General features: G+C 40.8%; 1 protein-coding gene across 3 annotated transcripts in view; it reads left to right on the top strand.

The window, feature by feature from the left end:
* Window positions 1-20,924, top strand: part of ZNF638 (zinc finger protein 638) — a 65,246-nt gene extending 44,322 nt beyond the window's left edge. For all 3 annotated transcript variants that reach the window (XM_069797316.1, XM_069797326.1, XM_069797307.1), the window contains exons 18-26: window positions 376-516; window positions 2,124-2,249; window positions 6,575-6,624; window positions 10,858-12,283; window positions 12,915-12,980; window positions 15,535-16,534; window positions 18,683-18,775; window positions 19,619-19,737; window positions 20,612-20,924. In XM_069797316.1, coding sequence (XP_069653417.1) covers window positions 376-516; window positions 2,124-2,249; window positions 6,575-6,624; window positions 10,858-12,283; window positions 12,915-12,980; window positions 15,535-16,534; window positions 18,683-18,775; window positions 19,619-19,737; window positions 20,612-20,671 — 3,081 coding nt within the window. In that variant the 3' untranslated portion in view covers window positions 20,672-20,924. The remainder of the gene's footprint in view (window positions 1-375; window positions 517-2,123; window positions 2,250-6,574; window positions 6,625-10,857; window positions 12,284-12,914; window positions 12,981-15,534; window positions 16,535-18,682; window positions 18,776-19,618; window positions 19,738-20,611) is intronic.
* Window positions 20,925-23,227: the final 2,303 nt, after the last annotated feature.

The following is a 23,227-nucleotide window of genomic DNA, read 5'->3' as shown; positions in this document are numbered from 1 at the left end:
TGCCTTGACCAATTTATAAACTGACTAGATAGTGTCTGCTTTTCAAAATACCAAATTTATTTAAACTTCAGCTTTATTTTGCAGTGCTCCTTAAAGAGACTTTTACTAGTTAAAAAAAATAAAAGATGATTTGAAATAAAACACTCAACTTGATCCTTTTAAGTTTGTTATTCTTTACTGGGAAGTATAGCTGGTTCTTTTGCTATACTGCATAAAAAATGGAAAATCTGATGTGAATCTGAAAATGTGAACATTGGATGTATGTGAATGCTCTTTTTCGGCAAGATCTGGGAGATACAGCAGCTTTCTGCAGGGCTTTTCTAACCTAGTTCAGTAGTTGCTAATAAAGCAAGTTTTGTCATCAATTTTCTTTAGGTAAATACTGAAACTATTCATAATCAGTTTGTGCATCTTGGGAACTTGCCAGATGATGGATACAGAGAACTTGAAGCAGTTTGTGTGGGACTTCGATTTGGAAAAGTAGATCATTATGTTGTACTGAAGAATAAAAACAAGGTAAGTATATTTTTTTTTCCTATGGTGCAAAGTACCTTGTTGGGAAAAAAAACTTAAAAAAAAAATTTTTTTTTCATCTCCCAGTACCAAGAATGTTCTGTTAATGAGACACCAAAGTTTCTGACTCTTTCCCACTCACCCTGAACAAGAAAATAGTTTGTCTTATTTGTTAAGGGCAGTGGGGAAGTAAAAAAACCTAACCAACCAAAACAAGCCTTAGGCTTTTATCTAGCCTGAATGATATAAGAACAGTTTAGTAAGCTCTGAAAGTAAAGCTTCCTAAATGGCTGCTAAAGTTATTAACCTTTGACATTAGAGTTGTTAGTGGGAGGGGGAAAGGAGTTCCCATTTTGTAGGAAGCTTGAGGCAAAACAATCCATTTGATATGAGAAGTGAAAATGTCAGAATTGCTGTAATTGCTTTTTGTTTTGGACACTTCAAAATTTAGTGACTTGATTTTCTTTTTTTTTTTAAAAATTTTGTTATTTTAATTTTTAATGTTGCTATTGCTGCACTTAGCATTGGATTTTTACTTTATGAACTAGATTTAATTTAGTGTATGTGTATATATATTTTAACAATTAAAAAGCAATTGTGTTCCCATTATTTTGAGCTATTTTAAGTTTCCATCTGCTAATAAACCATAGAACAGGTGAAGATGCTTTTAAAAAGAACAGAGCATTTTTCTTTTTTGAAACTAAAACTCCTTTTTTAAAATTTTCAAATGCAATAAAGAGAACTCTGTAGTCAGTAACACATCTAGGGCCAATTTCTAGACCTTCAACTAATTTTGTTGAATTGAACATCAAATGCTTTAATTCCATTGAATCAGCACTTTGTGATGGAAAGCTGTTCCATCAAATACTTTCTGTTTTCAATAGCCAGAGTTGTAGTAAAGATCCCAGAAGGGCAGAGGTGTTTTTTTAAGGAAAAAGACAAAAGGGGGGTCGCTTATTTAAGGCTTGCTTTAAATAAAATATGGAGGGAAAAAAAAAAAGAGAGAGAGGAGTAATATAGTTAATATCAGCTTTAGAACACAATTTGAATAGCTGGAAAATTTTAAAAGTGACTTATAAAACTTGTCTTAATTTTGATAGCTAAAATGTAAAGAAGTGAGGGATTTCTAGTATAGCAGATGAACTTTTGTGTATAGTTCATTTTACTGTTTCCTTTATAAATGTAATCTTGCAGTGTTTTTTGTGGGCATGCACTTCCCCTCGTCCTCATGGGAAGATGCTCGTGAGTTACAGCAGAATCAAAGCTGAATGTGTCCAGAAGCCGGAATGTTAAAACACATGTGGGTAGTGAAGCTCCAAGCTCCACTGTTTCGTGATGCTGTTAATTATTTAGTTCTAAAGATAATTCGAAACAGGAGAGATTTCTTTCTTCAGCCTCTCAGAAACAAGAGAATCCACTGTTCTCTATATCTGAAACATAGGATTTAATCAAAAAATGATGCCTATAGGTAATTTAAAATGAAGATGTTGAAACCCTTCAGGAATATTAGATATCACATGCTATACCAGCTGACTATACTAAACTTGTTCTGCAATACAGAAATAAGATGAAGTAACAGTCATTTGAAGCTTGCGCTTTTCTCCTTTTAGGCAATTCTGCAGCTGGATAGTGCCAAGTCAGCCAGGTCAATGTACAGCTTCCTGAAGCAATATCCGTACAATATGGGTGAGCATACATTGACCTGTACATTGTCACCCAAAGGAGAGTCTGCTGAGGTAAGATTTCTTCAATAATACATTATTTCTGTAGAATAGAACCACCTTTCCATGAAGAGCAGCTAATGGTGATAATGTTAGTATTTCCTTCGCTCTTTGCTGTCATTGTAGATGAGAGTGAAAACTGTGCAACAGGTGGGAACTGGATCAGCTGTCTGTAGTCTGTATTCTGGGATGTGGCATAGGTGTCAAAGTATGTGTTGCTGTTTGTCTTTATTTTGTCTCTTTATTTTACGAACGTGTATGGAATCTCTTTCCACTGATGAAAGTATTTCTTAATGAAGGATGAAGAGAAAAAGGAAGAAAGGAGGAAAGCAACTGTTTAGTACCAGTTAGAAAAGGATTGATAATGCAATTATTAGAGTCTTTTTCTGATCTAGTTTGATTCATCTTTAGCAGTTCATCTGCTTTAATCCTCTTGATTCCAGACTTGGTTGCTATGTCAGCATTGGTCTGTGCACCCACAGCTGCTTCCATCTTCTCTCTTAGAAATTAAATTACTTGCAGTATTGAGCAGCTCCCACTTTACTTCTGGTGATTTGCTGAAGGAACAGCAAGCTGCAGCAGCTGAACACCAGAAAAGAAGGAGCTTATTGCGTGTTGCATTGGATAGATAAAGAGCTTTAAGCAAGAAATGCGAAATTAGCCACATGCTAATAGCGTTCTGGCTTCCAAAATGGAGAATGTAAATCCAGATGTGGTCCCTCTCATGGCGTGGAGGTAAAGCACTGTTTACTGTGCACTCAAACATGAGGATTTATTTCATTAGTTCTGTGTACCCCTGCCTTCTCATTTTTCAGCTCCTCTCATGTCCTGACTCAACAAAATAATTTTAATCATTTGTCCAGTGATCAACTCTCCATCTCTTGCCACATCTTCCAAACTACACTTATTTTAGGGGGATATAGCTTGGCTTTTATTCCTTTGAATACCAGCTAGGTTTGTTCTTCCAAGTTCATATATAACTGAGAGAACAGGGACTGACTAACCAGTTCAACATGAGCTGTTGAGATTGAGACCAAAATGTGTATAGGGCTTTTTTGTTTGTTTTGTTTTGTTTTGTTTTGCTGTGGGGTGTTTTGTTTTGTTTTGTTTTCCCAGTGATCATCCACGTGAATTCCATTTTTGGAGCTTTCATTCCTTGAGTGTTGCAGTTCCTTTTCAGTGGCATGACTTTGGAATACCATTCAAATGAGGATGTGTCTAGAGGGACAGGGCATCTTAGTTTTTTCCCTTCACTTTTATTCAGCACAAGAGAAAGTTTAACTTCACATGCCTAATGATAACAAGGGCAACAGCCTGTTACTTCAACAGGGAGGAAAAAAAGTCATCCAGATGTGTACTTCTACTTACCAAGCTAACAAAGCTGTCACTATTATTTCCACTGAGCATGACAATGAATTTCAATTTATTTTTTTTAAAGAATGGTTGGGTACTGATCATTGGCTTGTATCATCGTCTGTTTTCTATTGTATTGGCAATTTCTTCTGCTTTATTGAAAAGCATCCTTATTTATGAAATCTGTAGGGTAGCTGTATGGTGTTTAGGATTCATGTTTTTAAAGACATATGGTGTCAATAGGACATTTCTGGTAGGGCACTCTTGTGATAGTTGTTGAGTAGCATCTGGGATGATTTAGGACATAAAATGGTACACAGCAAGATCTGACTTGGGTGCACAGATCTCTTTTTGACTAGACTAATAGCGCCCCTTTCCAAGTAAATCAGCAGTTACTGTGCACGTGCAGAGCCTAGTCTGTGTAAAATCAGTTTTTTACCCTTCTGCGAGTGTGACTCTTTGAAATGTCTGCAGAGATTCAGTCATCAGCCTGCCTTCCCAGCTCTTCCCATCCTGTTCTGGGCCTTTGTCTGTGGCTGAAGGGGTATAGTTTGTTCATTAGGAGTGACTTCCCATTAACTAGCCTAGATGCAATATAATAACACTGAAGGTGCTTTTGAATTACACATTTGATTCAGAGAACTGTTTTAACTTTCCTGCTGAACACAGCATCTCTGCCAGATGAGTGTGGTGGTGTGGTACTGTCGGTATGGCAGGGGTAGGGTAAGGTGGGCTGGCGTGCGTCCCTCAGGACCTCTGATGCAGGGTGGCCACCCACTGCAGGTGAAGTGCTGATAGCTAAAATCCGGTGAGCGCAGGTGCATAGGGTCCTCTTCTCTCTTCTGCTAGGTCCAAGAGCATGGATTAGATGTTCCAAGAGTTTTTCTCTCTCTCCTCTTCCCCATTGCAGGGATGATTCTGCCCATTGCTGACTCTCTTTCTATGGGACAAAATATGCTCTTCTTCTGAGGCACTTTGTTTGGTATTTCAGTTTATGTAGTGAACTTCAGCTCATTTTAAAGAACGTAAATTATAATTGTGTTCGATGATGTCAGATGCATTTAAGAGTAATGTCTTGTATTAGACTACCTTTGTAGCTGAAGAAAATAACCAAATCTTCAGACCTAGGAGCTTTTTCTCAAGTCTAGAAAATGTAAATAAGCTCCCTTAGCACTGAAAAATAAACAAAATATCATTCATTAAAGTGCTCATGCTAAGGAATGTCTGTCAAGGATGCATTGTGGCAACACTTTGTGATTCAAATCTGCTTTTTATAGCTGTTCCCTATATCTTGTGTAGCAAGAGAATAACGTGCCTTTGTCACTATAAATGTTTCATCAGAGCAGAGTTCAATGCCAACAAAGAATGGCATTCACAGTCTGTTTTCAAAATAATATTTCTTTCCAGCTGCACACTTGGGGTGATACAGAGTGCTTATCTGATTTAGAGAGGTTGACCAGCCAGATAGCAGTAACTGATGCCAGTGGCATAGTAACAGCAGTAATGTAAGTGCTTGCTTAATCATGTTATAGTTTTGTTTCTGTAATTTTGCTGATAATGTCTGAATTTAATACTGCTGAAATTACAAAAATATGGGGAAACTCCTGTAACGGTGAAGGTGGATGTACAACTGGAATACAGAATCATAGAGCATGGGTGCAGCGGGTGTCATTCCAGTCTTTGTCAATGTGACTGTCACAGCTTTTGCACAAATGTTAAAATAAGTCTGTACTTTGGAGATACACTCCTAAGCTTTATTTTATCTCTGTCTGAGGTGGAGAGAAAAATGCCTGGTCACACTGCTAAGAGGGAAAACGGAGTTTTTTCCATCTGTTGTTCTTCACTGCATTTTAAGTCTGTTACCTCTTGTCTGTTTTCTCGGTTACATTGCCAGAATCTGGATGTTATGCCTAGGTACCATAGGAAGGTTAAGCTTGTAGCTCCCTTTGCCATAAGTTATTTTCTCTAGAAGCCTTTCAGTCAGAAGCTAGTCTGAAGGAAAAACAAAATAATTTTTAATTCATTATAACGTGTTCAAATTACTTTTGGCACTTATCTCTGGAATAAATGTTTTTAGAAAGGGAAAACTGAAGGGTTTGGAATTATGTGCATAAATAAAAGATTAAAGTGAATTCTACGTGCACTGAATTTATCTGATGTTCTTTCTAATAGTGGTAGTCTTCAAATTAGTTTGTGGAATGCCTTCAGAAAAGAGACTGAGATATCAACACTGAGTTTTTAAAAGGTTTTTGGTTTTTTTTGTTTTGGTTTTTTTTTTTTTTTTGATTGCTTGGACCTATGCTACTAACCGTGATAGCTGCAGAGCCTGGATGGTTTGTCATTGTCTTTTTTTTTTTCAGGAGACATGATTTCATTTCATGTTTATTCCACAAGTTTATTCTACAGAACAGAAAGTAGAAACACCTAGTCATCGTACAAGAAATGAATGCAGGTTTTAAGGGAACAGAAACTGGCCTTTGGTTTTCTGTAGATACTTGCTCAACTTGGAATGTAATTTGTCTTTAGAAAAGGTGTGCTGCTGTTTTCTGTCAAGCTAACTGCATTCACCCTGAGCTCTGCAGCTGTTAGCATCCTCGCTGGTACAGGAGAGAAGGTGCTGTCTGGGAAAAGACGTGTTTAACATCCCTCTCCCCCAAATATATCACAGACTATAATAAAAGTTAATTCTGCTCAAAACCGTGACAGCTTTGAAGATGAGACGAACAAAACAGTTAGTGGTGTGCCACATGTTCTGTCTAGCAGACTTTTAGTAAAATCTCTTAGGCTGCCATGCACTTTTATTTGTCATCTCATGAAATACATATTCTGTGGGGAACAGTTTTAGAACAACTAACTGTCCCTTTGATCTTTCAGGTGATGCATGCCTAAATTTGGGTTCAGAGTGTTATTAATTAGGTGGGTTATGCAAATTCTGTGCTGATGCTTCTGAAAGTCATAGATGCTGAACCTTGATTTTTGCCTTTCAGGCTGAAGTTGTGAGAAAAGTAGTGAAGAGAGAGGAACCAAGCAAAGGAAGGTATGCCTTTCAAGTATTTAAGGGTTTTTTTAATGTATCTATATTGTTCATGGAATGTATATCCAAGGTTAAGCAGATTGCTGAGCCATCTCTCTAACTGAGCTTGATGAAAAGGCCCACTGTGAGATCCATCAACTGTTACCTGCTGTTACTTCTTTCAAGCTTTTGTGTGTTCTGTGTGTGCAGGACGTGTAGTGTATTGCTGTAGAGCTGTAATGTTTGTGATTTCTTTGAAATCTGGGGCTTTCAAAGAACATGGACAAATGGGGTGAAATCCTGTTTTCTGTGTAGTTCGTTGAGTTATAATTGTTCTACTGATTTGGCCAGGATTTTACCACAGGTCCTGGAAAGTATGTTTGGATATACGTGTTGGTAAGACAATTTTTTGTTGTATTTAACCAGGAAGTGATTGCTTTATTTTGTCCTACAGTGCTTTCCTCTGTCAGAGCACCTGGCTCTATTGTTTCTGTTTCCAAATGCTAAAAATAAACCGAAACTTCCTTGTTTAACTTATTAACATTATTCATGCTGTGATACAGGTCCCTGAATTGATTTAAAAAAAATGTTTGGATGCTATATTAACGTCAGAACCTAGAAATGGGAAATGGTGGTTTTGGTATGTTCCATTTAAAATTGTTTTACGGACATTGCTTGTAGTAAAATTTCTCATTGTGGAGCAACTATTTGTTGGCTTTAGAGTGTTGATTATGTTTTTTTATAAATGGATAGATCATTATAAGAGTTCTTGTTAACAAATATGACTTAAAACACCTTCTGTGACTCAAATCCATATTTCTGGATAAGTTTTATCATTAAAAAAACCAAAACAAAACTGTGTAATAATGGTCCTAAACTTCAATTTCAAGTAATGCCATTATACTATCATGGACTGTTACTATATTTCCAAAACCTGTTTCTTCACAAGTAGAGTTAGGCACTCCTAATTTCATGAAACTTTTACACAGACCCTAGTCAATTTTGGAAGTATTTCGTTTCTAAACTGTCTCCGACTCACATGTAAGCAGACATTCAGGTAACCTTTTTGATTCCAGACTGGTGGGCTTTAGCTAGTAGTGGTAATTAATGAAAACAAGTGACTCTTACATGAATCCCAGGTACTGCCCAGCATCCAGCTGTGGCTGTTGAACAGATAGGAAACCTGACATTTTTCCCTACAAATAACACTACACACATTCTCCTTGTCTGAGGCAACTGTCTTCTCCTTATAAGCCTTTGTGACTTGACTGATTATTTTTTTCAGTTACGTTTCATAAGAAGCAGAAGATATCTTAAATATTATTATATATCTGAAGACCTTGTCACCTGTTTCTGGGGAGGGAAGCAGTAGCAAAATTTGGGGAGCAGAAGGGGCTGCCTTCTAGGTTGCCTGGGATGATGAGATGATCCCGAAAAAACTTTGGAATGCTTCTGGAAGCTCAGTTGTTGTCCAGCCCGAGTAGGTAGTTCATCTAATCTTGCGGCTGAGGTGACTGATGTAAATGCCTCTGCTTGTTTCAAGGATGCTGATGCATTTTGTTGGGATTTGTTTTCCTCAGCTAAAACAGCTGAAACTTTTCTTGGCGAGGTTAAGATTCAAGGACCATCCCACTGCTCCTTTTAATCCTGATCTGACGTGTAGCAAGCAGGTTGTGTCTCCGTTGTGACGCAGCCTCTGTGCTGGCATTTCTAGCACTGAACTCTCCAAGCCTTTCCCTTGCTAACTCGGGCAGTAATGACTGCGTATGGCAGCTAATGCAGGGATGTCCTATGCAGAAGCTGAGCACCAGGTATTGTTGGTTTCACCCTTTACACTAACATCTGTGCAGGAAATCTGTCTTGCAGGTCTACGTGCTATTCCTTTCCCAATGCCTAACAGGTCTTTTAAGTGTTACTTCAAGCACCTTGGTGCTTCATCAGGCTCACTCATCTCTATCTTTGTGCATTACTGCCTCTGCAGACCTTTCCTTCCACTGCTTCACAGTCTGGTTTGAATCTATCAGTGTATTTTGGAGACCACCAGGGCTTTGTGGAAGGCACAGGGTGGGTGTTGACATGAAAGGAGACATAAAGTCCTGAGGATTCAGAGACTAATATCTAATTTGTATTGTGTAGAGGTTAATATGTGTGTGCTACTACTGTAAGCTTTGTAGTTAGTGTATGGTTCCAGTGTTCACTGACGTTTTTTCCATTCCCTGCAAAAAAGTATATAAACAGAGGCTGTGGGGTACAGTTTAGCAAGGTGTCGGAGCTTGTATTTAATTAAGCTTTCTACGCATCAGTGACAAACCTGGGCTTTCAGAGCTGAATTTCTGCGCTTTGTGCTCTGACTTATCCAGGTAGTGTTTTGCTACACAGCCACGTGAGACATAAATCTCAGCGGTCTGTAGGATGCTCAAATAGAAGAGAAAATTAACTGAAATGGGTTTTGCTTTTGGAACACAATGTTTAACTGATGTCAAAATATCTCGTGTGTTGTGACTGAGTAAACCAATTCTGTGGCATAAAAAGCAGATCAGCCCTGACTGCTTAGCCACTCATGAGGCACACTTACCTCCAAACATTTGCAGCTAACAAGCTTAAATTGATTACAGGTCTAAGAAGCCTGTTGCAGATGAGCAGGATGTTGGAACGAGTGAGGCTGCTTTTTTTTCATAAGACTTCAGTTACTGTGAGCTGAACTGCTTGGGCTCTGAAGGAGATTCCCAGCATTTTGTGGGGCACCGCTGAGAGCACGCACACTCCGTCACTGCCTGCCAAGCCACAAAATGCTGCAGTCGTGCCACTTAGCTAGGGGAGGAGTGCCCTCACACCGTGTTGCAAGTGTCCATCTGATGCACAGTCATGACGTATTACATCTGTGCCAATTTTAAATTGGTGTTGTGAAAGATTTTGAAGCACAATTCATATCCCTTCTTCTCTCTCCTCTCGCATTTTGTAGCAGCAGAGGACAGTGCCCTCAGGTCTGGAGGAAACCTTCGGGATTGGTGTTTTTTTGTGCTTGTGTAGCACAGATGTTAACTGAGTTTGCCTGTTTTCATCTTTCTGTTGACTCCATGTATTGTGTCTTCGTCTCGTTAACCCTCGCATCTGGCCACTTCAAGATTTAACATTTTCGTCAGTGTTGAGTTCCATTTGATCTAGCCTTCCATCTTCTTGCTGACGACGTGCTGGGAGTATTACCAAAATGGCAGGCTTCTCTGCTCTGCTCTTTTTTATTTTCATGAAGGTTTATACAAATGTGCACCCTTTATTCACATACATAGGCTCTGAGAAACCATAGCGCAGGCTGCTCCATTGTGCATAACCACTGATTAATTATGTGTGTTTGCTGCTTTTGTGTTTGTTTCAACACTTAGCAAGATTGTCAGCACTGGCATTTCGGCACCTTTCCATCTAGAGATGCATGAGGTGTTGGGATGCTCGTTTTCTTGAGCTTTGTGGGAAGAGGGGCACCGACATCTCTAATTTCAATGTCTCCCAAGATCATCTACGGAGGATTCTTTGTTCAGAGAAGAATAATGCACTTACTGTAACTGAAGTTCTCTGAAAAGCGCTATCCTCTGCATTGTCATCTTGGGCTTTATTATCCTGGGAGCTGACAGTGGGATTATACAGTGAAAACAGAGCCTGACCAAAAGGAGCCTCTGTGCATGTATTGTGTTCCCCGCTATTGTGCGAGGTCAATGCAGTTTAAAACCAAAGCAACCCCTCCCTCCCACCAAACCTGAACCAAAAAAAAAAAACCAAACCAACCAAACTTCAGGCTCCTAGCTACTGAAAGAGTTCTCTAGGTTGGTAACTGCAGAGTCTTCTGTCTTCAAACATAACAAAACTCTGGTAATTCCTTTGTACAGGGAGACTGAAGCTTTATTTTCGCTGTATATGCACTTTCACAGTCTGCCTTGCATCAGGGGATCTAAATTTTAGGAGTTCATGTCAGTGGTGAGGTCACAGGGCACATCTGTAGTGAGTGTTACCTTCAGAGGTCTGACTACAAGTAATGCAATTCAAAGTGTAAGAGGCTGGCAGTACTGAGGTGGATTAAACAGAAGCATAAAACTAATCAGTTATTCGCCTTATTTTTTTAACCATTTTAACGCTGATAGGCTAGATGTCCAAATGCTAAGCACTAATGCATCAGGAAATCCCCCACCATTGGCGTCAAGAGGTTTCTGGTAACTGTAGAATTCTCAACATAGTTTGATTTCTTCTGTTTTTTTTAAATGCATTTAGCTCTGGCTTGAAAAAATATCCAGAGGGATCAGGAGTGGTGCAAACAGCAGCTGCTAATCCTCCAGTAGAGCCTAGTGTGGCAAAGAAAGGAGCCATTTCCATCTCTAATGTCAAAGACGAGATGTCAGCAGTACAGATAGAGCCCTCTGAGTCCCATCTTGAAAGAGCAGTAAGGGAGTCTGCTGCAAGACTGGCAGAAACGTCTACAGAGAGAGTGGACCCTGGAGTTGCAGTTACTGTGGCATCTATCAAATCCGCTGATACCAAGTCGTCTGAAGCGAAGTCAGAAGAGATGCTACTGCCACCTTCCAGTGTGGAGAAAGAAGAGGCAGTTAAAGATAATACCGAACCAAAGTCGTCTGAATCTGCTGTTGTATCTGCATCAGAGAAGGAAATTAAAGAGAAAGATGAAGAATTGTCATCTTCTGCCATCGAACCAGCAGAAGAATTGTCTGATGTGGGCAAGGCTGAAGCTGTGTCATCAGATTGTGCTGTGAAGCTGGCAGCAGGGGATACGACAGGGGCTGTCCCTGAAGCAGTGCCCCCTGATTCTGTTGCAGCTTCAGTGGAGATGGTGTCATCTGTTGTCATACAAGCGAACAACAAGTTGGATGCTCCTGAAAAAAATCCTGTTTCTGATGCTGTGAAAACTGAGCATGAAATGCCTGTAACTCAGATAACAGAGAAGAAACCTGTACTTAAAACTGGGGCAGCCGTGGAGAAGAAACTGGATGTAGCTGGAGCAGACAAAGAGATGAAACCAGAAGAGTCTGCGGTCAAAGTTGGAAGAACTCCAGAGGAGAACCCTGAAAAGCTTTTGGTGAAGACTGGGGCAGAGACAGAGAAGAAACTTGAAAAATTTGTGGCCAAGGTTGAGGCTGCTGTGGAAAATGCTGCAAATGCTGTCAACGAGAGCAACGAGGGAAGTTTAATCAAAGCCCATCAAAATAAAGGAACAGGACCAGCAAAAACTGATGAAACCTGCAAAGCAGTTACGTTAAACTCCTCTTTTTCTGTCAAGGAATCTTCCGCTGTTGGTAAAATGATTTTAAAGGCAGTGGTGTCTCTTCCGGATATATCAAAGTCAAGGGTTCCAGTACAGAGAAATGAGCCTTCCCTGTGTAAAGGAGGGGAGCAGAAAACTCCCTCAAAACCTGAGACCCGAAGCCAAGCAGCGGTGGAGAAGAAAATCGTGTCAAAAGAAGAGGGTCATCCGAGACCTGGTAGCAGCCCATCAAGCCTGGGAGATGGCAGCGGCAAATGTAAAGTGAGCAGAAGTTCTGTTGTTGATGGAGAGGCAGGCAATGGGAGGAATTCACCTCAGCAAGAGAAGGACTCACGAGTGGAATCTAGGGCTAGTTCAAAACAGTCTCAAGAGGGAGAGAGTAGATCATCCAACATGAAGAAAGACAACAGCAGCAATAAGGTGAGGAGGGCAGGAAGGCCGGTTCAGTGTGCCTGATCAGTAACTAACTCCATGCTTCTCCCAGATGTTGAGTATGGGACAATGAGATTATGTTCCCCTTCCCTTTTCCATAAATCACCCACCTGGTTTGGGCCAACAGCCAAGTTGGAATAGCGAGATGGCGGGCAACCAGTTGCTTTTAGATGCAGTGTGTGCAACGCAAGTATGTAACTGGTTTGAAAATGCTACTTGGAAAAAAATTGCAGGCAGGTATTTTTGAAGTGAGTCTTTATTGAGTGTCTTAACTTTATGTTCTTGGATTAGTTCTGAATGGGATTTAATAAGCTTTCTGTCCTTTTGTGAGCTGATATTTGCTTTGTCAAGTCCTGCACAGACACTGGTTACTGAAAAGAGGCTACTAAGCAAGGTATTACATGCGACTTTTTGCTAGAGACTGTATGCCTGGACTCTACCGCTGATGGTTGGCTTAGTTCTGTATTTGCCAAGCATGTGATCAGAAGCAGCAATCTGGACAACTTAATAAAGTTCATTAAGGGAAAAAATAGCTGATTTTTTTTAGATTATTTTTTCTCTTGTGGACAGGTTAGTTGGCTTAACTGATTTCACGTGAACTTTTGTCTTAATTTTGCAGGCTTCTGTTGGTGGCAATACTAAAACTTCAAAGAGTGGCACTACCAGCAGTGCAAAACAAAAGGAGGTAAGGATGGTAACCGTAAATGAACTTAAAGTCATATTGTCTTGGAAGCGTGTGTGTGCGTGTGCGCGCTAAGAATCTTTAGCGTCCTTCCCTATGGAATTTTTTGTTTTACTAGTTGTTACGGACTACAGGCATAAAGCTGCAAAGCCAAGTAATTTGGAAGAGGAACTTAATTCAGGAAGTGAGTGTTAAGAGGAGGTGTTTTTTGGTCTTGGATATCATTTGTTTGAGAGAGAAGTAATTGTTGCCTGCATGAGATCTTTATTCGTCATCATGCTTGTGAGAAGAGGAAGGAAGGCTGAAGTCTTCTAGCTCTTTATAAATGTTTTTTTTATGACAGGAGGTAGTCAGAACATCTCCATCCATGGTACCTCTTCCATGCAAAGATATTTCCAGTGGGTTGGGAGGGCTTGGGAGCCTGTAGGCTCAACTGCTAAAGAGTCTGCATTTTTACAGGAAGGTGAAAAGAGATACACGCTATCTCTCATAGACAGCTTGGGCTTTGGGAAACAAAAGCAGAAGGAAGGTAATAAAAACCCGTATTGATGAGTTTGTAGATGTAGCATTACAGGATCAAATCAAAGATCTACCAGGTAAGTAGTGGGTCCCTATGGAAAAGGGATTTCTGAGATAAAGTTGGAGACCTGAATTCTTTTATTAATCTTAAGCCACATAAACTTCTTGCATCACCAGCACAGTGTGTTTGTGAAGTTGGTCCTAGTGATGGTAATAGAGAATGCTTTCATACCTGATGTTCCAGATGTGTGTGTTAATCCTCAAGAGGAAATTCTGCACCCTTTGAAAAAAGGCTTTGGAATGTCAATTACTTCTCACTGCTTTATTCTTCACTGTTATATAGCTGATAAGAACCAAGATCTGTGTTTTCCTTTTCGTGAAAGAAAGAATACAGTAATGTTTGATTTCAGTTGAAATGTAACCAGATGCTTTTTTTTTTCCCCACTGTGTCCACCTTGCGTTAAATATTCCTCAAGTTTTTGCATCAGAATGTGGGTGGAGGCACACATTATTCCTAGTATTTGTTAGCTTTTTAAAAAAGAAAGGGAAGAAAAGGCATGTAGCCTTTGAATTTCAGATTACTTTTTCTGCTGGAGGACTGTTTTTGGTATTTCTTAGCTGCAGTCTTACTCTCTAACAGTGGAAAGTTCACCTTGCTTTGGCCTTAAAGTTCTGCATTGATAAGAGTTTTTTCACTCTTCTTGTGTTAGATACTGACCAGTATTTGGTGGTAGGATGGGATATTTTGGGTAAAAAAAAAAAATTCAGAATCGTTCATTGAAGAAATTGAATGCATAATTTGGAGTGGAATGGATATTTGGCTGCATTTTACTGTCTAAATGTATTAATTGACTACGAGTACCTCCCCCTTATCCTGCCATCCTGATTATAAAAGCATAGCTATTTTACAGTGGACAAAGCATAATACACTATTCCAAAAAACGTGACTGCTGTCTGTTCAAATAACCTAGAAGTAATTTGGGTTAATTCAGTCTTCAATAAAAGTCATCATCTATCCATACATCCTCTTCCGGAGGCTCTCAGCTACATATGACATTAAGCTGCTGCTAATTCTTTCCAGTGGTCCTAGAATAAATTGCCTGAGCCCTGATGGAAGCTGGCATGCTCAAACTGCAGGGGAGGAGGAGTTTTAGATGCAAGACGTGCTCCAGTAAGAGCCATGCCACTGACTGAGGGGAGTTAGAAAGGGTCAGGCTCTGTCATCTTAAACACAAGAACACGGTAAGGCATTCGCCAGAAAGCTGGAGCTTGCCTCCGGGCCCCTAACGAAAGATGTCCGGCACAGGGAGGAGCAGCAAGTCTGTCAGAGCGTCTGTGGGGCTAGTCAGACCTTAATAGAAAGGAGAAAATGATCTTGTATGTGTTGGTTATAGAGGAATGTGGGGAGGTTCCAGTAGTGGGAGCCCTTTCCTGTGCTGGAGCATAGGGCCATCGGAGAGCCTCTCTGAAACAGAGATGTTTGTTAGGAGATTGAAACCAAAGAGGCAAGATAAAACAGTGAATAGTCATCAGGAGACAGAATGGCTTTGCTGGATCGAAACACTAATGTAGTCTCCTGTTTTGCAGCAGCAGCCAACAGCATATGCTTAGGGAAGAGAATGAGATATTGACACAAGATAATAGCATTTTTGAAGGATACTCTGGAGGTCTTAATGTTTTCACTAGCCTTCCTGAAAGTGAGTGCAAAATATGCATGAGTATTCAGAGCCCAGTTCTTATATTAGACGTAAATTTTGTCTATTCATCTGCTGTGTTTTTGAAAAATGCTTTGGGTTTCTGAATTAAATCTGCTTACTTAACACAAATGCTGATAATGAAAACTCTTCCACATGAGACTGAAGGCCTCAAAATTTTTTCCTATCCTCAAGTCAAGTTGCTTTTTTTTTTTTTTTTTTCCCCCCCTCTTGAGCCAGCTTCAGTGTGTAGGTATTTTTCATTAGGCGCCTTGTGGATGGAGGTGTTTGTGTCACTGGGTGAATGTTAAACTTTGTTGTATTCACATTTTTACACTTCCTAGGAAGAAGAGCTGTTTCCATTTAACCTGGATGAATTTGTTACTGTGGATGAGGTCGTAGAGGAAATCGAGTCTCCCATTAAAACACGGCAAAATCCACCGAGGGGAAAGAGAAAAGATGGTGCTAAAGACAATAGCTCCTCTGAGCCTAGTTCCAAGAGAAGGAAAGGGAAGAGCTCCATAGCACGCATTGCTGAAACCGAACTCTCTTTTGTCACTTTGGATGAAATCGGTGAGGAGGAGGATGGGACTGCACAGCTAATGGGAACTGCTAATTTAGAAGCGCTCAGTGACCCGCAGGGCCTGGTTGTAGTGGATGAAGTGATCGAAGAGGAAGAACTTATGTCAGAAGCAGTAAAGGACCCACAGTCGCTTGTTACTTTGGATGAGATATCTGAACAGGAGGACCTTAGTTCTCAGAAAGACGTCCCTAGGTCAGTTTTTGAGGAGCAGGATTTGAAAGCTGAACCCTTGCTAACTGTAGATGAAATTGGTGAAGTAGAAGAGCTGCCTCTGAACGAGCCTACTGACTTGAATATTGAGGATGTGCTGAAACAGAAGGAGGATGATAAAGTGGCTGCAGAGGATACTGGAGATGGTGCTTCCTCCCAGCCGCCTGATGATCCCAGTGCTTTAGTGACAGTAGATGAAATACAAGAGGATAATGAAGATAACCCTCTTGTGACTCTGGATGAAGTTAATGAAGATGAAGACGATTTTCTGGCTGATTTCAACCGTCTAAAAGAGGAACTAAACTTTGTTACAGTAGATGAAGTTGGAGAGGAGGACGAGGAAGAAGAAAATACTTTCCCAGGGAAAAATCTGAATGAGGATGAAGATGATGAAGATATTGTTGCTGTTGCAGGACCAGAAGAAGAAGAAATTGCTGCCATTGCAGGACCAGAAGAGGAGGATATTGTTGCTGTTGCAGGACCAGAAGAAATGGAAATTCTAGGAAATATGAGTCCAGAAGAAGAAATTATGGCAATCTCAAAGTCAAAAGGTAAGGAGCCTCTCATAGTTTCTAGAGGGGAAATAGGAAATAAGATGCTTGTAATCAGTGCAGTGCACGAAGAGATCCTTGTAGCAAATAGAGGAAACTGAAAAACCCTGAATCTTTGACAGAGTTAATGAAAGAGGTGCTGGGGAAAAAAACCAGAGACTGAGAGTGAACAATGGCCTGCAGGTAGGGTATTTTATTAATGCATTTTACAATGCATCTTTCTTTTGATGTAAAATTAAGGGGCATGTTGATTTAAAGTGTTCATTTGGTGTTTATGACGGCTGAAATTGGGGAAAATAGTTTCTTTTCTTGCCTTTAATGCAAGGCCTGGTAAACTACCTAACACTGCACAGAGTATTTATAGTCTTAAATTACAGGGCCAGACTTCATTAAAACAAGTGAGTCAAATGATATAGACACACAGATACAAAGAAGTAACAGCTTCCAAGCTGGATCTAGAGAAAAAAATGTAGAATGACTGTACCATGGAATTAGCAAAGGGTGAAGAAAGTCTAATGCAGAGCCAAGTAGGGAGAGCTATATATAACCAACAAACAAGAAGAGTTTTGGCCAAAGCGTGGGTGAAGGCTCTGTGTGATGCAGTCTGCTAGTATCGAGTTTTTTTCTGTCTCTGCTGATGTAGCTGAGCACTGACACAGCACCTTTTGTTCTAGTGCTTTGGAAAAGCTTTTCTCCTATCTCACACTCATTGCGTAGCAGGGGCAAGCTGAGTAGTGCAGGTATGGAGGAGCTGCAAAAGCAGCAGGTATCTTGCTTAAAACAGAGTAATTTTAAACTTCAGTTTCTGTAAACATTAGGAAAGGGATGAGTTAACTGTATACACTCCCAAAAATATTTAAATGCTGTATATTGTATTAATCTGGTTAATGTTATAGAACATAAGCTTCCCTATGATTAACAAAAGCATTTACTGAAAATGCAAAATATCTTCTATGTTCTATTAGCAAGTTAGCTGTAAAAAGACCTCTTCAAATATCCAAGCCCTTGAGTTGATTTCTGGTCTAACTGATAGTGGCGAATTATAATAAATATAGTTGATGCACAGTAAATAAGTGATTTTAGTTCCTCTCTGTATAGTAAAAATCTCAGGCAAAAGAGTTGGACTTAGGAAAGGACTAGTTCCTCCAGAATTTGAGAAGTGGAACAGGAAAATTGTGGGGAGGAGAGGTTAAAGCAGGTAAAATCCTGTTATTCAAGTCTTAAAATCTCAAACCAGCAGCAAAATAGGAAAGGATTTATTGATTGCCTCAGGCCAGCAGTTCAAAGGATGACAGTCGGACTGCAGCTGGTAAAGATGGCAAATCTGAAACTTTGCGTGTTGCATGATGCGGTGAGATACAATCTGCTGAAACATCAAGGGGTGCAAGAGACTGATGCTGTCTGTTGTGTTCCTTCGACAGCTTCCTGGGTTTTGTTGTTATGGCAAAGGATTTATTGCATTAACCTTGTCTAGGACATGCTGGTATCTAGATTATTTGAATATGAAATTATAAAGAAACCAGATATTTTTGATGTGTGACTCTTCGCCTGGCAATTGGACTGCTTTGGTAGTCTAAAACCCAAAGACCTTGTTTATCTTGTAGTAGAGGAGACTGTCAAACTCCTTGTCTCCAGAAAAATCTTAAAATGTTGATTTTGAGCTTTCCCTAGAGCTGGTTAATCCAATAACATATTCTCTTGGGTTTGGCTGGTTCTGTAACGAAGCTGAAATATTGCTGTTGGACCTTGAGCTAGATTAATTCAAGAAAGCTTGGTAGTTTGTTTTCTAAAGAAGTTGAGATTTTTGTGACCATAATCACAAAGTTAGTTTGAAGCTGCTGGTAAGAGCTGTAGAGGAAGGCAGCTGAGAGTGGTGGTGGTATGTCTGTGAAGAGTGCTGTGTGGTCAAGAGCGCTTTTGGAGTCATTCATCGCAGCACCAGGGCTGTATTTGGGAATCTTGCTTGCAGGATTGATGTCAGGAGTTCCTGAAAATTGCTCTATGGAGAGACCAAACCGACTGGTGTAGAGAACAGCAAGGCCCATACAGATGGTGTTTGTTTCAAGCAGTAACGAGCCATTACACCTAGAGATAGAGTACTTTTAAACTAACTGATATCTTTGTTTAACATGGATTTATGGCCTCCAGTAGATCAGCTGGGATCAGGAGATAAAGAACCAGAGCCTAAGCGGAAGAAAATTGCTTCTTCAGATGTATCAAAGACGCAGAGTACTCCAAAAGGTAAAACCAAAACCACCCGCCCCAAACACTCCATACTTTTCTTGCTGAAGACAGCTTTCTTGCCCGTTTGAAAATGCCCTTTGCCACATTACCACATTTAACTTTAAAGTCATGGCTCATAATCTGTGTTTTTATCTTGGCTCCTACAAATGCATGTTTTACAAGTTTCTGCTGTTGGCTTAATAGCAGCAGCAAAATTCAAGGTTCTTTTTTTCCTAAAATTTACAAATACAGGCTAATTTATTGATAATTAGCACAGTGCAGTGTAGTATCTACTTACTGTTCTAATCCTGTTATGAGTTTTATTACCAACTTTCAATGTATAAAAATGAGGGAACTGCTTACATAGTTTTAAAAGTGTGTGTGTGTGTGTATATATATTCCAAGATCCTCATCTAAAATACTTTTCTATAAAACTACTGATAACACTTGAACTGTAAAAGAAGTTGCTAGGAAAATATGGATCCTTGCCTGATGGCTTGTGTAATATTCTCTGTGACAGAAAATGCTTGTGTAACGCACTGTAGGACAGAGGTTAAACTTGGTTGTATATAAAACACTTTTAAGGCCAAAGGATGCTGAGGTAGTTGCCGTGAGCTTCAGATCCAGAAGGTCAGTTGCTCCATTGGCAGAAAAATATGTGTCCTCCTGTTTATCAAAATAGGACAGGTGACCAACTCGGATTAGAATATTCAAAAAAGGTAACTAACTTCCTTCTAGTAATAACAAATTGTATAGTTCTGGCTAATGGAATCTGATATTTTTCTTTAAAGCTGTGTTTTGTTAATGGGTTGTTTTGAAGGTGTGTTTTGTTAATGTTAATGATGTGTGCTGTCTCTTCAGATTTGGATTACCTAGTTCCAAAGGCTGGCTTTTTCTGTCAGATCTGCTCGCTGTTCTATGCAGATGAAATATCTGTGAAAAATCACTGCAAGACACCTCTTCATCAACAAAACATGGAGGTAATGCTGAAGCTCTTCCAAACACACAGGAGTGAAAAGAATATTGTTCTAAAAAAGTTTGCTTTAATGAGTGTTAATAATTACCTAGTGGCATAAGGAGCTCATATTAATGCTTCAAGGGGTTTGAGTTTTAAACTCAGACACAGATACTGTTAAATTACTCAAGCTTATCACCTACATAAAGCATTCCTTACCTAGGAAGGCGTGGGGGCTAGCTGTTTTCTTCCCTTCATTTTTAAGAAGTGATTTTTTAAAAACTATGCAGCGTTGTGTCCGAAAACATGGTTTTGTCAGATTTTGTGGCTTGCTGAAACTGCAGACTGCCTAAAATATCTTGCAGATGTAAAATGATCAAAAGGTCAGTTTGGCAGGCAGAAAACTTAAGTTTGGGGTCAAAACTCCCCTCACCCCTCAGCAGCACATCTTGCCGGTGCACCTGGCCAGTGGGGACCCAGCGTGTAGCGAGGTGCTGATGTGAGGGGTAGAAAACTGGGAAGATATTTATCAATGTGGACTTTTGTAAAGTGGGTGCAATGAATACACAGCCTGTGGTAAATATTGAATAACTATTTTAGATATCATGACCAGGCACAGGTCCCTGTCATCGTGTGAACTCCTGATACCTAATATTTTGCCATATGCCCTGTAAAAATTGCACTCGGGAGCTTCACCACTTGGTGATTGTGCGTGTGTCAGTTTGTGAGCAAAACTTTTGAGTGTTTTTTGGTACAGATAACATGTTACCAGTATCAGGAGTAGGCTGATTTTTGGATGATATGTTTATGAAACCTACCCTGTGTTTAGAACATGATCTTGTCACAGACTGAGGAATAACATAGCGATATCTTTTCACTGGCTACCCTTATTTCTACAGAAATTCATGGCCAAGCAGAAGGATGAGGATAACGATGGGGAAGAGCGGAGTTCAAGGTGATTGGAGGAAAGAAGAATTCTTTCAGTGAATTAAACTTAGGGTCCAGTCAATTTTGTGTATTTTGTTATGATTTAATTTGTAATTTTGTTTCAGAAACAAGCATTCATGTTGTATAAATTTGAGCTCAGTATAGACAGACTAAAAGAAAAACATGTGGTGGCTTTGATTTGTATATCAAATCATCTGACTTCGAAGAGACTTCTTTTACAAGTGTCGACATGAAATAAATGTTCTTACTGTATAGTTAACACCAGGGGATGGTGTTTGGTGTGATTTATTGTCTTCTGTTAACTCTGGATCACAACAGAGACTAGGAGGGAATTCATTCCAGAGATCTCTCTCTGGTGCCGCTTTACAGAGCTCTCAGCAGGTGAAATTTCATGTGCTACATATGCTCCATGCTGCCCCAAAGCAGTGGCCCTCATGGTAAAGGTTTTGGAGTTGCTGTGGGTAGTTACGCTCCCTTTAGCCGCCTTTTTCCTATGGCCTCTGCAGTCTCACGATCGTCCCAGGAAGATAAAGACGAGGCCAGCAAGGGGAGCAAAGCCTATTCCAGCACTGCGTTACCGTGCCTGTCGTTACTGTGGTCAGCCAGGGACATCACTGTCCTTTGCTGTTTCTCCTTGGTGACCGAGTTAGCTATTTATTTTGGGTTGTTTTTCCCTAGTTTCTTGAAGTCTGTAGATCAGAGCCTGTGGAGCACTCGGCAGCATGGCTGAACTTTGTAATCTGCTCTTGAACGTTGCTCATTGCTAAGTCTGGGTCTCTGGCTGGCACGCTCTTAGCAGCAGATTGCAGTCTGGATCATGATTGACTTTGAGCTTTTATTTTTCACCTAGCCACTTGAAATTTATTTAAAAGACTGTTTTTTAAAATCCACCACTGTCTCTGCCACTCCTTCAAACTTTGGGTAGTTGACTTTGGCTGAATTATGTTCCTGGAGGAAGGGTAAAGAAGTATTCCTACATGTCCAAGGAAAATGAGAGTCTCAGTGGTTCTACCTGTTGGGGATATTACATGTCATACCTGTGCCATAGCTGGTACAAAAATCCTTGTGTCTTCAGACTGCTGATCAGTAAAGCACCAAAACAAACTGAACTTTGGGTTCGGCAAAGGAAGCACCTGCATGTCGCTGATGTGGAACGCTGTTCCTTGATGGGAGATGATCCTGTGAAGTCTCTCAGACTTATAGGTCCTTGCTTCTTTGAGAGCAAGCACGTGCAGAAAGAGGTATTTGTATTTCATGTGTTGAAGTCGTCGAATGATACTGAGCTGGTAAACGTCTTTAAATACTTGTTCATTGCCCGGAGTCCATGCTGTGTATTTGCAATGAGGACAGACCCTGCTCTGAAGGCTCCAGAATGAAGGCTTTGCTTTGGGCTGTTCATGTAGTTGACAGAACAGTCGTGCTGTTTGACAGGCAGGTTACAGAACTTCGTAAATGATTGCTGTTGGCGCTTTTTTTTCTTGTTTTGCTTGAGTCTGTCAGTAAAGACCACTGCTGTGGCTGAGCTTGCTGCCTGTGTGTGCTGGTGAGCCATTGCGCTGGTCTGTCCTGGCATGTCCAACCCCCTCTGAACAGATAAGTGTCTCAAAAATGCACAAGGGATTTAGACCAGCAAATACTTGGCAAGCCAGGGAGCATGATTCAGGGTAAGAGTGTGCGTGCGTGTGTGAGTGCACATGCGCGTCCCTCTCCCTCCTCTCCACTGACTACTAGGAGGAGCAGTCCCCTACTCCAAAGTGGTGAGCAGTACACATGAGGTTGGTGGGATGTTATTTAACCACTTCATTACTCTCACTTAGTTACTCTTGGGTTACTAGCAATTCATACAGAAGAGAATTTAAAAATCCTGTCTGAAATAGCAGGGTAGAAACCGGAATTTAGGGCAAAGAGCCTGCACCTCGGTGCAGAAAGTGTCTGCCGAGCTGCACAGCCGAGCTGCCCCGAGAGTCCCCAGCAGAGCTCAGCAGCTTTGCAGTGTTTTTTCCCAGCCTCGCCAGAGCGTGGGCCGTGGCTCTCTGTCCTCGTTAGTCCCCTCTCCTTTACAATGCAGCTTTATGTGCTTGCGCTTCTGAGTTTTCACAGTCCCTCTGTGGAGTCAGGAAGGCGATTCCTTGCCACGGTCTCTCTTTGTTACTTTATCTGTGCGGAGGACGAGAAAACAACGTTGTTCTTCATTCCTGCCTCTGCCGCGCAAGCTGCAGTCCAAATTTGCCTCTGCTGAGCGTGTGGCAGGGTGGAGGAAGAGACCAGCACCCCGCGACCTGGGGACCACTGGTCTGTTTGGGTCCTCTGCCTTGCCCACCGGTGGGTCGGGCTGCCGTGCCCCCCGAGCCGTGCTCCGCTCCCGTGCGTGGGTCACCGGCAGCTGCTGAGCGGGTCTGGACTTGTGGGGTGTCGGGTGCTGGAAGCAGCCTAAGCTCATCCTCCTGCTGCTCCTCTCTCCCTGCTTTGCCTCCCCCTCTTGCACCCCCCCAAATGCTCTGGGGTGATAACCACCCTTCCCCACCACGCCTGACGTGGTTTTTACCTTGCTTTAAAAGAAACAGCTT

Source organism: Haliaeetus albicilla, chromosome 1 (genome assembly GCF_947461875.1).
Source record: "Haliaeetus albicilla chromosome 1, bHalAlb1.1, whole genome shotgun sequence".
NCBI lineage: Eukaryota > Metazoa > Chordata > Aves > Accipitriformes > Accipitridae > Haliaeetus > Haliaeetus albicilla.
This window is presented reverse-complemented; position numbering and strand designations above follow the sequence as displayed.